General features: G+C 38.0%; 1 protein-coding gene across 11 annotated transcripts in view; it reads left to right on the plus strand.

Annotated features, from left to right (window-relative positions):
* The first annotated feature begins 29 nt into the window (after positions 1-29).
* The window catches only part of ANKHD1 (ankyrin repeat and KH domain containing 1), a 119683-nt gene continuing 106454 nt past the window's right edge, over positions 30-13258 (plus strand). For 3 of the 11 annotated variants that reach the window (XM_037061905.1, XM_037061948.1, XM_037061913.1), the window contains exon 1: positions 121-536. In XM_037061905.1, the coding sequence (XP_036917800.1) occupies positions 240-536 (297 nt within the window). In that variant the 5' untranslated portion in view covers positions 121-239. Of the gene's footprint in view, positions 537-13258 lie in introns of all 11 variants that reach the window. The other 8 variants (XM_037061886.1, XM_037061897.1, XM_037061880.1 and 5 more) reach the window with 4 other exon arrangements.

Consider the following 13258-nt stretch of genomic DNA (forward strand, 5'->3'; position numbering starts at 1 on the left):
CGTGACGAAGAGTCTGAGCGACGGGTCGTCTTGACCAATGATCTGCACCCGCTTTGGAGCTATAGCCAGTGGCGATGTGGGAGGCGGGAAGCAGCAGGTTAGGCAGTGAGAAGTTAGTGGCGCTGCTGGGACGGGGGAAAGGAGACGCTTCTTCCTCCTGCTGCTCTTCTCGTTCCCAGGATCAGCGGCGGCGGTGGCCGCGAGTGACTCTGCAGTGCCTCCGGCTCCGCGTGCGAATCATGCTGACCGACGGCGGAGGCGGGGGCACCTCCTTTGAGGAGGACTTGGACTCCGTGGCTCCGAGATCCGCCCCAGCCGGGGCCTCGGAGCCGCCTCCGCCGGGAGGGGTCGGGCTGGGGATCCGCACCGTGAGACTCTTTGGAGAGGCCGGGCCTGCGCCGGGAGTCGGTGGCGGTGGCGGTGGCAGCGGTGCTGGCGGAGGGGACGCGGCGCTGGATTTCAAGTTGGCGGCTGCTGTGCTGAGGACCGGGGGTGGAGGTGGTGCCTCTGGCAGCGACGAGGACGAAGTGTCCGAGGTACGGCTCCAGGACCCCAACCTTCCATACAGCGTGGGGCATGAAAGCTCTGTGGGCCGGTGCAGGGCAGGGGCCACCCTCCCGCTGCCCCGGCGGAGTTCTTCTTTGACAGCGATCGGCTCCAAGGCGGCAGTGGCATGGTGCGGGCCTAGTGCTCTGCTTACTCTTCAGCCTGCGGCTCCAGCCGGACCGGTTCCCGTCACCTTCTGTAGATCCGCAATAGTCTCTAAGCTTCGCGCGGGAACGAGGACTCTCCAGGCTACCTCCCGCCCACCTCGCTTTGGAGATTGGGGGGGGGGGGGGGGGGGGGCGGGGTCTTGCCAGAGTCCCTGCCCTTGGTACTGAGAGAGCGAGACACAGAGAGCAGAGAGAGACTGAGTCAGAGAGACAGGGAGTCGGAACTAGCTAGCTAGCTCAAAGAGCATTTCAATTATATGCCTCTCCCCAAGTTAAGTGGTTGGACATTTATTTGCCTTGTGCCTTACCTGTGTATTTAAGTCGGGTTCTTAATTCCTGTCTTTAGTTTGAGACAGGTGAGTGTTAAGGACCTCCCTGCCCTTACTCTGATAAATCACGTGAGTCTTGCACCTGGGACCTTTTGTGAAGTTAGGAAAAGGAAGTTCCCGTATAACTACAGAGTAGTTGGATAGCTGAACTTTGGAGATTCTTAGGCTTGGAGAAGGCGAGGCACCATGTGGACATATTTTGATATGAGGGGAATTAGTTAATCAGGCCCTTTTAACTCTTTCTGTGAGTGCTGGGCCTTTTTAGGTCTGAGCAACCTAGGATAGTCGGCATCATCTTTTGGGCTCTAGGGAAAAAGATATTTCCTATATGTAATTTTTCCCCTTTGACTGTGGCTTGCATATGGTACTGTGCTGTGATGATTATTGTTCCAAGTGCTCAGAGTATTGTATTTGGGTTCTAAGGGTACCTGTTTCATCCCTTATGACTAATTATTTTAACCTCTGATCTTGGTGTTAAAGTACAAGGATTTCTCTGTGTGTACAACTATCCTGGCTGTTGTGTTTGAGAGCAATAGGAGAAACTATTTGTGGCTTCAGTTAGTGCAGAATTCAGTTAGTGCACTGTTTTACATTCTAGGGTCTGAACAGGGAGTCCTTCAGGTTTAAAACCTTTATACCTTATGACTTCATTTCCAGCATTTTGCTTTGGAAAAAACTGTGTGGGTTATAAGAGAACTAGTCCCTTGAATGTCTATATCTTTGATTGAGACAAATTGATGAGAGATGAGCCTAGGACACTTTTACCTATAAAATAAATATTTTTAGACTCTAGAGTCTACTTTTTCTTGAGACTTGTAAGAGAGACTGAAGAGGTTTGCTTTGGTCTAGAAGTGATGGAAAGATGAAGTACTTGATTTTCTGGACTATTTTTACATAATTATCAAAGGTGGGATAAAAGATCACTCATTTGCTTTTACGTAAGTGGTATCCTTAAATTTCTTCAGAGGTAGGAGTGCTAATGAGTCTCCAAAGTCGTAAATCTCTTAACTCTTTGGGCTCATGTGTTTTATCTGGGAAGTGACCATTTCTACCTTTTTGGTGAGGCTTGTACACACACACACACACACACACACACACAATTTCATTTGCACTTCAAATGAAATGAAAATTTCTTTTTCATTATAATTTCATTATACTATGTGGTTAAAGCTATGAGCAGAATTCACATCTTTTGTCTTGTTTTGATTTTTATCACATAAATTATTTAGGCTAATCATAGAAGAACCCCTTAAGACTCCTGTTTACTTAAGTTTTCTGTGCCTAAAAAGGACTTAAGTATTAAGAGTCTATGTAGACCTCATTTTTGAAGTAGAGATTTTGGAGTGGAGACTTGTCTAAGACAATGCCCAGTGTATTTAGAGCTTCTTTCTTAACCTGTGGAGAAAGGATATGTAGTTGTGTTTTGTTTCTCCTGTGTCGTATAGAGAAGACATTCCTGGAATATCTCGTGTCTGCTGTATAGCACGTATGGTAAGATGTAGTCTGTGCCTTTGTGAGTTGAATGACTTATTTTGGCCAAGCAGATTTCTTGCTTTTTTCCTGCCTGACGACGAGATGAGCTGTCTCCTCCCCTATTATTGCCTTTGAATTTCCCGTGAAGACCATAAATAATAATCTTCAGAAAACACTCAGCAAACTGGCATTGGTGATAATACTGAAATCTTTATTTTAATTTTTCTTAGATGTTTTAGAATGAAGTATTTAGATCTAGACATTCAGAAAGATAATGAGTTGTTTGTAGTTTGAGAGTGAAGTTTGGTTTTTCCCCCTCAGTGGTCTAGGTAAGAAATGGTCTAGGTGAGAAACATAGAGGCCTAGTGTGTTTGCTCTAGAATTAGGCGAAGTCATAAATTTGGTGTACAAAGGTGTGGATGCCCTGAGGACCTCTTTTCTAGTCATTATCAGAGCCTGAAGCTGAGGTAAAAAAACAAGCTTTTCCTTGCTGGCTAAGTCAAAAGATCTCTTAGTCTGAGGAAAGTGCTTGGGTCTTTTTGAAAATTTTTGTATTAGAATTGTGTTATTTTAGGGCATCCCACCATTTGGGCTCTTTGGTTCTTGTTTTAAATATTGGGGTAAATATGCATTGTGTATTTCATCACACATAATGAGAATGTTCCTTAGTTGTCAAAGGCCTTTAATAGCAGAATTTGCACGGATTCTATTGAAACGTGCCCATTGTTCAGAATAGAGATCAGGTTGAAAATTTTTTAAAAACAAGTTTTTATTTAGATTTTCTTTGTAGCAAGAAAGTTTTTTCTTTGTAGCAAGTTAAAAGAAAAATAAAATTCCTAAAGAAAGGACTTTGGTAGGGTTTATGACTCTGTTTTTCTGTCATAAGAATGTATGCATACACGGTGTGTGTATAGATACAAAATTCTCCTTTTAAAATTATAAAAATAATATAGTCTCATGATGTAAAAAGACAGCTATCTATTTAAAAAGCATAACTTTGTATCATAATGAGGTTTTTTTTTCTTTGAGGCAAGTGTACATAGACATTGTATATAACAATTTATAGCAAATTATAAAAAAGCTTAGTTAGGGAGCTTTTTCTCCTGAGAATTACTTTTAGAGTTGAAGACAAGCCCATACAGAAGTTCTGTTCTGATTTTCTTTAGTAGGGGAGGAGAGGGATCATTTCCTTTAGGGATATTAATGACCCTATAATCTAGAGCAAGGTTTCTCAACAGCAACATACTAACATTTTAGGCCAGATAATTCTTTGTTATGAGGGCCTTTCCTATCCATTAGCAGCATCCCTAGCCTTTACCCAAAAGATGTCAGTAAAACCCACTCGGTCGTGACAGCCCAAACTGTCTCCTGGGGGCAAAATCACCACTGGTCTAAAAGCCACTCTTATTGTCAGAGATGGCAATTTTGTCATGAATACTCTGTATTCAAACTTCAGGTAAACAAGGTGAGTCACTGCTTTTAATAGCATCTCAGCGCTTAAGCTTCTAACCAGAACAAGAAAAAAATTAAAAGAGGATACTGAAAGTTTTAATGCTGTAAATTTTCTGTGGTAAATTTGTCATTTAGGGGAACTTTCGCTTAAAGTACTATATTATTTTTAAAAAATACATTCATTGTCCAGAAAAGTAAATTTTTAAAGAAATTTTATGGGGACTTTGCTTAAGGTAGACAGGGCTTTTATGCCATAAATTAGAATCAGAAGTGATAAATAAGAAATGGAACTTTGTGTTCTAGTGAGTAAATGTTGGAGATATTGGAGATGTTTATTGAAAGAGAAATTGCATAGTATTAACTGTAATGATTTGTTATGTAGCATGAGTATCAAGCATGCACACATTTTATTCTGTAAAGCCTGAAGACTCCACACATAAAATGGTACGTGAATGGTGGGTCAGAACAGTTGATTGGTATGGATAGAGGAAAACCTGATTGTGAAACTTGAAGTATGTAGGGGTTTCCTTTTGGTCATTATTTAGTACATTTCATATAGTTTATAAGTCAAGGTAAAATAAAGACAAATACAGTTAAAAGTCTAGAGGTCACCGCCTCCTCCAAATATCCTGCCCTCTACACCTTTAATGTCTTGTGTATTCTTTCAGATTTTCTTTATGGAAATACAGATACACATTTCTATTTTCCCCACTGTTACACAAAAGATGTGCTATTCATATGAGATTTTTAAGTGGTAAATTAGAGAAGGATTTAGACTTTTATCTAAACAAAGTGATAAAACATGTTAAGAATGAAGCATTGGGAGGAGTTTAATTTAAGGACATTCCTTTCTGAGCCTATCTGATAGTATGGTGATAATGTACTAGATGCCCTCTGAAAGTACATTCTAGCCTTCGGAGATGAAGATAAGATAAATAAAATATGTTGCTTCAAAGAAAGCAAAGCAGTTTTTTAAAAGCAGTAGTTTTGAGTTGGCAAATATAAAGAGAAGAAATGAGTCTACCAATTTTTTTTTGGCCAGATTTACCTTCCTGTAGGACCAAAGTTGTAAGAAATAAAATCCATTCTTTTTTTTTTAACCCACTGCAAGTGAACTATTTCAATATATCTATCTTCTTGGACCTTCTTATTTATAATTTTCCTCTCCTGTTGCTTGTCTGTAAAGTGATAGAATCCTGGTGATAATGCTATCTCATCTCATTTTTAGGTAACTGCTACCATTTATTGAATGCTTATTATATGCCTGTACCGTACTAGATACTTTCATTATTTTATTTAATCGTTTCAACATCTGTTTGAGGTAGGTATATTATCTACATTTTTATAGACAAATAAATGTAGGCTCAGAGAAATGATGACTCCAAAAAACAAACCAAAAAAATGGTTAAAATGTTACACAGCTTCTAAGTGGTAAAACTAGGATTTGAATTCAGTACAGAATCCAGAGTCCATGCTACCATTTTGCTTCCTCAAATTAAAAATAGGCAAAGTTTTTGGTTACAGAATGCTTTTTCTCTAACACATGTTTTCTTAGTCCCTGTTGAAGTTTTCATAGATCTAAAGTGAAATGAGAAAAATAAGAAGGTCCTAGCTGGGTATCTCAGTTGGTCAGAGCGTCTTCCCAATTGCCAAGGTTGCAGGTTTGAGCCCCACCTGGGCACATAAAAGAATCAACCAGTGAATGCATAAATAAATGGAACAATAAATCTATGTCTCTCTCTCTTTCAAACATCAATTAAAAAGTAAGGGCAATGTAGTGACTTTCTCATAAAGCTATTTTTTTTTACTTGTTTTCTAAGATAATGCCCTTTCTATTCTTACAAAATGACTATTTAAAATATCCCTATTTAACAAAATATCAAATTGCAAACTTCATGTCAGAACCCTGGGATAGTCATCCTCAGAAGTTTGGGAATCATTGAGTTAGGTGACTTACCTAGGATCATACAACTAATTTGTAGTAAAAATAGGTCATCCAACTCCCATTCTAGTTATCCTACTTGCTAGATTGTCCTGCTTACTGTTTCTCTTCTGATGCATTGTACCAGTGAATTAATTAGTTGCTTAAGAAATGCCTGTTTCAAACTAGCATATAATCCGTAGTTGATGTTGTTGGAAAAGTTTTAAATTTAATGAAATTAATGACTACCATGTAGATCAATATATTAAGAAAGAAATCAAAGGTGTACCATTGAGCACAGAAGGAGCACTATTCTAAGGTCATTTTGAACTTACTTGAGCTTAATTGAACTTACCTGAAAAGTTTAGGCCTTGTCATTATTAATTTTTAAAGAATCAGAAATATTAAAATCACCAATAGAGAAAGACATACACCCAACTTTGCACCAACATTTGCAACTTTGCCAATATGGGGAACCCTTGTTTTGTCATACTGTTACACTCTAATTTGTAAAAATTAAAACCTGCATGCTATCCTATTGTTAGTTACTGACAGTGTATGGTTCCTGTAAATGAAGGTCATTTCCCTTATGATGATTGACTCCTTTACCTTTCTTCTGGCCAACTTTACCTAAACCAAGAAGAAAGTAAACTTGTACAGCAATTCTTTTTTATTTGTTAGGCTGAAATTGAGCAACTGTTTTGTGAAAGCACATTTTGTTCTTTCTCCACTGCATACACTTCAGTTCTTTGTTTTTTCCTTAATGGATACTGTTTTCAGTAGTAGAAAGGGTGATTTTTTAAAAATAGATATCCCACTGTATCTAAGTGGTTTGATTCACCTGCACTAGTGTGCAATTTTGAAAAGAGAAGGGCCAAGTGAACGCCGGGAATTAGCCCTCAGAACTAAAGAATTAAGCATGAGAGCAGTTTATTAAGTTGCCAAGGTAAGTTTGATGTGTTAAACAGTTTGTAATGAGGACAGTTAGATTGAGAACAAGTGTTTGTATATCATAAAAATGATGATTTTAACCATTTTTTATTTTTATACATTGTGTTAGATATAATTTACCATTTGAAAGTGTACAGTTCAGTGGCATTAAGTACATTGACATTGTTGTGTGACCATCACTGCCAGACATCTCCAGAACTTTTTCACCTTCCCAAGTGGAAACCTCGCTCCTTAAACAGAAATGCCCCAGCTTCCCCTCCCCAGCCCCTAGCAACCACAATTCCTACTTTTTTGTCTCTATGAATTTGACTACTCTAGGTACATCAAATGAGTGAAATAATATAGTATTTCTATGTTTGTGCCTGGTTTGTTTCACTTAGTATAATGTCTTCAAGGTTTATACTTAAGAGCATGTGTCAGAATTTCATTCCTTTTAGAGGCTGAATACTATTCCACTTCGTGTGTGTGTGTGTGTGTGTGTGTGTGTGTGTACACACACACACACACACATATAGTCTATCCGTTAATGGATGCTTGGATTGCTTCTACCTTTTGACTAATGTGAATATGCTACTCTGAACATGGGTGTACAAATAATCTGTTCGAGTCCCTGCTTTCAATTCCTTGGATGTATATCCAGAAGTGGGATTGCTGTGATCATATAGTAATGCTATTTTTTATTTTTTGAGGACTCGCCATACTATTTTTTCTATTGGCTGTACTTTCCCACCAGCAATGCACAGGTGTTGCATTTTCTCCACAGCCTAGCCAATACTTGTTATTTTCTGTTTTGTTTGGAATGATAGTCATCCTAATGGGTACAAAGTGTTATCTCATTGGGGTTTGAATTGGAATTTCACTAGTGATTAGTGATATTGAGCATCTTTTCATGTGCTTATTGGCCATTGTATATCTTCTTTGGAGAAATATCTATTTAAATTCTTTGCCTATTTTTAATTGGGTTATGTTTTCACTGTTTAATTGTAGGAGTTCTTTATGTATCTGGATATTAATTCCTTATCAGATATATAATTTGTACATATATTCTCTCATTCCATGGGTTGCCTTTTCATTCTTGAAAGTGTCCTTCCGTGCTTAAGTTATTTTATTTTAAGTCCAGTTTATCTCTTTTTTTCTTTTATTGTTTGTACTTTTGGTGTCATATCCATGAAGTCATTGCCAAATCCAATGAAACTCCAAGGTTTTCTCCCCAATGTTTTCTTCTAAGAATTTTATAGTTTTAGCTCCTATTTAGTTCTCTGATCCATTTTGAGTTAATTTTTGTGTGTGATATGGGGTGAGAGTCCATCTTTATTCTTGTGCATGTAGATATTTCATTTTTTCAGCACCATTTGTTGGAAAGACTATCTTTTCTGCCATTGAATGCTTTTGGCGTCCTTGCGAAAATCGATTGACCATGTACGGGAGGGTTTATTTCTTCAGTCTCTGTTCTCTTTCATTGGTCTTTGTGTCTTTATGCCAGTACCACACTGATTTTATTACTGTAGCTTTTGTAAGTTTTGAAATCAGAAAGTGTTAGTCCTCCAACTTTGTTTTTTTATTTTTCAAGATTGTTTTGACTGTTCAGGGTCCCATGGCATTCCACATAAATGTTAAGATGGGTCTTTCTCTTTTTGCAAAAAATGCTGTTGGGCTTTATTGATATTCAGGGATTGCTTTGTATCTGTCTGTTGCTATGGGTGAGAACAAGTTTTAATACAAATCTTACGTAATTACTTCATCACATTAGATAATAACAAATGAAAATGACAAAACATTAAAAAGCACCTGTAACATGGAAAGACTGAGCATTTATTGATGTCTTGCTGGAAGCCATTGAACCAGTTAATGTGGAATACTGTGCTCTGAGTAGATGTTTCTGTAGTATAACTCTTAGGGTTTTTTTTTTTGTTGATCTGTCCTCATATTTACTATTTGTGATTGATTTTGATGCTTCATATGTTGATTAAATGCTAGGAAGAATATTCTTTATCCTTTATATGATTAGAGATGAGTTTTGGAAAAGTCATCTCAATATGGTATTAAACCTTGATAAATGAACTTACAGTATTTTCTTTAGTGATGTAGAATTTAAAGAGTTTTCACATCGTCATTTCATGACACCTTAGTCAGAAGGTAAAGTTCTGGCCATGTCAGTTGATACTTTGAGTGGTCTACTTTGAAAGGACTTTTAGCTCTTACCAGTTTCTAAGTGATTTTTTCCTGTCCACGTTTCCTTATTTGCTGCTAAATCTCTACACTTTATTTTTGTCTTTTAAAACTTGTGTAATTGTTGCCCTGGCCAGGTGGCTCAGTTGGTTGGAGAGTTGTCCCATGTACCAGAGGGTTGTGTGTTCAATTCTGGGTCAGGGCACATGCCTAGGTTGCAGATTTGATCCCCAGTCAAGGAGCCTACGGGGGGCATGTCAGAGGCAGCAGCTCATCAGTGTTTCTCTCTCACATCCACATTTCTCTCCCAGTCCTTGTCCCTGTTTTTATCTCTCCCTCTCTCTCCCTTCCTTCTTCTCTAAAAAATCAGTAGCCGGATATCCTTGGTTGAGGATTTAAAAGAATTATACAGTTGCTAAATTAGGTAATGTGAAACAAACTATCATCAAAGAGCATATCCCAAAAGGGGCAATAGTCCAGTTACATTGGATACATTCTATTTTTTTGTTACTTTTTGTTGTGATACAATTTAAAACTTATGGGAAAGTTGCAAGAGTAGTACAAGGAACTCTTCCCATACACCCCTTTACCTAGATTTGCCAATTATGTTCATTTTGACCCATTTTTTCTCTCCATAAACAAAAAATAGTTTATTTTTGGAACCATTTGAAAGTAGGTTGCATACATGGTGCTTCTTTACTCTTAAGTCCTTCATTTTACATCCCTAACAACAAACACATTTTCTTACATAATTAAAGTATACTTATCAAAATAAGAAATTTAACACATTTCTGAAGTATTTTTCAAATTCAAATTCTCAGAGTTTTAAAAATTGAAATACAACTCTTTAAAGTGTATAATTTTGTGGTTTTAAATAGATTCACAGATTTGAGCAACCATCACCTTTATTTATTTATTTGTTTGTTTGTTTGTTTATAAAGGGAGAGAGGGAGAAAGAGGGAGAGAAACATCAATGAGACAGAAAGATGGATGGGCTTCCTCTCTCACACACCCTGACTGGGGACCATACCTACAGCCCAGCCATGTGCCCCCACTGGGAATTGAACCAGCGGCCTTTTGCTGTATGGCATGACACCCAACCAACAGAGCCATGCTGGTCAGGGCTCCACTGTCTATTTTAAAATATTTTTATCACCTCCAAACAAAACCTCGTACCATTTCCTATTCCCCCACTCCCTGTAGCCCCTGGTAATCACTTACTTACTTTCTCTCTGGATTTGCCGCCTCTGGGCATTTTTATGTAAATGGAATCATACAGTGTGACAATATATAGTCTTGTGCCTTGCTTCTTTCACCTAGCATATTGGTTGCAAGGTTTCTGTGGGTCGTATCATTAGAATAATATTCTATTTTGTGATATACCACATTTTGTTGATTGAGTTTTGTTTGATAACAGGTTATTTCCACACTTTGTCTATTATGAATAATGATGCCGTGAATGTTTGTGTATTAGTTTTGCACAGACATATCTTTTCATTTCCCTGTATACATACACACACACACCCTCTTAGAACTGGAATTGCTTGGTAATATGATAACTCTATGTTTAACTTTCTGGAAAACTACTGAGGTGTTTTCTACAGCACCGGAACATTTTATATTTCACCAGCAATGTATGAGTGTCCCAATTTCTCTACATTCTTGATAACCGGTTTTTTTTAACTGTGGCCGTCCTCGTGGATATGGAGTGATACCTCATTGTGGTTTCAATTTGCATTTCCTTATTGACTAATAAAGTTGAGCATCTTCTCATGTGTCTGTTGGCCACTTGTTTATCTTTAGCGAAATGTCTATTCAAATATTTTTCCCATGTCTCGATTGGGTTATTTGTCTTTCTGCTGTTGAATTCTTTGTTGTTTTTTTCTAGAAAAAGATGTCTATTCTGGATACTAGTCCCTTAGATGCATGATTTGCAAAATATTTTCTCCAATTCTGTAGGTTGTCTTTTCACTTTTTTTAAAAAAAGATTTTATTTATTTATTCTTAGAGAGAGGGGGGGAGGGAAGGAGAAAGAGAGGAAGAGAAACATCACTGTGTGGTTGCCTCTCACACACCTCCTACTGAGGACCCGACCTGCAACCCAGGCGTGTGCCCTGACTGGAATTTGAACTGGCGACCCTTTGGTTCACCGGCCCATGCTCAGTCCACTGAGATACACCAGCCAGGGCTCTTTTCACTTTCTTTATTGTGTTATTAACACTTTTAAATTTTGGTAAGATCCTATTTTTACATTTATCTTTCTTTTGTTGTTGCATATGCTTTGGTGTCATGTCTAAGAAACTATTGCATAATCCAAAATCAAACATTTGTGCCTGTTTTCATCTAAGAATTTTATAGTTTTTAGCTTTTACACTTAGGTCTTTGATCCATTTTGAGTAAATTTTTATGTAAGATATGAGGTGAAGGTTTAACTTTATCCTTTTTTTAAATAATTTTTTAATTTAATTCTTGTTCAAGTAGAGCTTTCTGTCTTACATTCCCAACCCTGCCCGCCCCCCGCCCCATGCTCCCCGCCTCCCTCCCACTTCCGCCCCCTACCCCTAGTTATTGTCCATGTGTCCTTTATACTTGTTCATGTGAGTCCCTCCCCTTTCCCCCTATGATTCTCTCCCCTCTCCTCTCTGGACCCTGTCAGCCTGTTTCGTATTTGAGTGTCATTGGTCATATTTTGCTTGCTTGTTTGTTTTGTTTAGATCCCTGTTAACGGTGATATCATATGGTATTTGTCTTTCACCGCCTGGCTTATTTCGCTCAGCATAATGCTTTCCTAACTTTATCCTTTTGAATGTAGGTATCCATTTGTTCCCAATACCATTTGTTGTGAAGAGTGTTTTTTTTTAAATATTTTATTTATTTATTTCAGAGAAGGGGGAAGGAGGGGAGAAGGAGAGAGAGAAACATCAATGTGAGGGGGAATCATGAATGGTTGCCCCTCCTATGCAGCCCCACTGACCAGGGACCCAACCTGCAACCCAGGCATGTGCTTTGCCTGGGAATCAAATCGACAACATTTCACTGGCCAGGGAGAAAACACTATTTTTTCCTCCATTGAAATGTCTTGGCATTCTTAGATTGACTGTAAATGTGAGGGTTTATTTCTATTCTGTTATATTAATTTACATGTCTTATGCCAGTTTCATGCTGTTTTGATGCTATAACTTAGTTAAGGTTTGAAATTAGAAAGTATACTTCTTCCAGCTTTTTTAAGGTTATTTTGGTATTTGGGTTCTTGGATTGTTACTCTCCTGGCTTGGTCTTCAGGAGAGGTTTAATGGGGGCTATTTAATATGCTGAAGAATTTTTGTGTGGTCACACACAGAAGATCCTCTCCCCATTCCTCATACTGTTCCAGCTCTTGAAATTTCTGTTTCTCTTGTGTATGCTGAAGGTAGGTGGGAGGGAGGGAACTGATGTGATTTAAATTCTGTTTGCTATGCTACCAGAAGAGCAAGTTGTCATTGTATCATTTGTGTGAGTTTCAATCCATCTTTTCCCTAACGAAGTCTGGAGAAATGAGAGGGGACAAACCTGAAGTGGGAGGAGGTGGTGGGTTGGGTATTTGTAGTTGAGTGTGTCTCATGTGGAGTATGGTCTGCAGGAATATGGACAGAATTTGTTTTTCCAGGATCCTAAACAAGTGGATAAGTGGAATAACATAAAACATAGCAATTAGAGTTTTTGCATCTGGTATCTTCTAATAACTGCCTAAGAGGAGTGAATTCGATAGTTACGTAGCGTATGTTTTACTTGACACCCAAGCCAGTGTTGTCACATGTGTGAGTAAACTGCGAAAGCAAATCTTGGATGTCACTGCTCAAGTGATTCCAATTATGTTTCTTTCTTTTTTTGCATTTTTAAATTTAATTATTGTTCAAATACAGTTTTCTGTCTTTTACTCCCATCCCAGTATACCACCCCATTCAATTATGTTAAATTACTGGTTATTTTAATTCTATGAACAGTAAGAGTCTATACAATATTTTAGTATCTGTTTTGCTTAGGACTTGAGTGAGAGGTTAACAAAGGAAAGTTTATTTTAATTTGAATATATTATTATTTAAGACTGCTTAAATCAGGTCCATGGGTTTGGCCTATAACTACCCCCTAACACAATGTAGAATAATATGATAATACAGTATCAAATACTATGATCATACAGTACTATTGTATATAATCTCCTTGTTGTTAATCTGTTACAATTATTATTCACTCATTCTCTACAGAAGAAA

The sequence above is a fragment of the Sturnira hondurensis genome, unplaced genomic scaffold, assembly GCF_014824575.4.
Source record: "Sturnira hondurensis isolate 20B ecotype Veracruz unplaced genomic scaffold, ASM1482457v3 Scaffold0001120, whole genome shotgun sequence".
NCBI lineage: Eukaryota > Metazoa > Chordata > Mammalia > Chiroptera > Phyllostomidae > Sturnira > Sturnira hondurensis.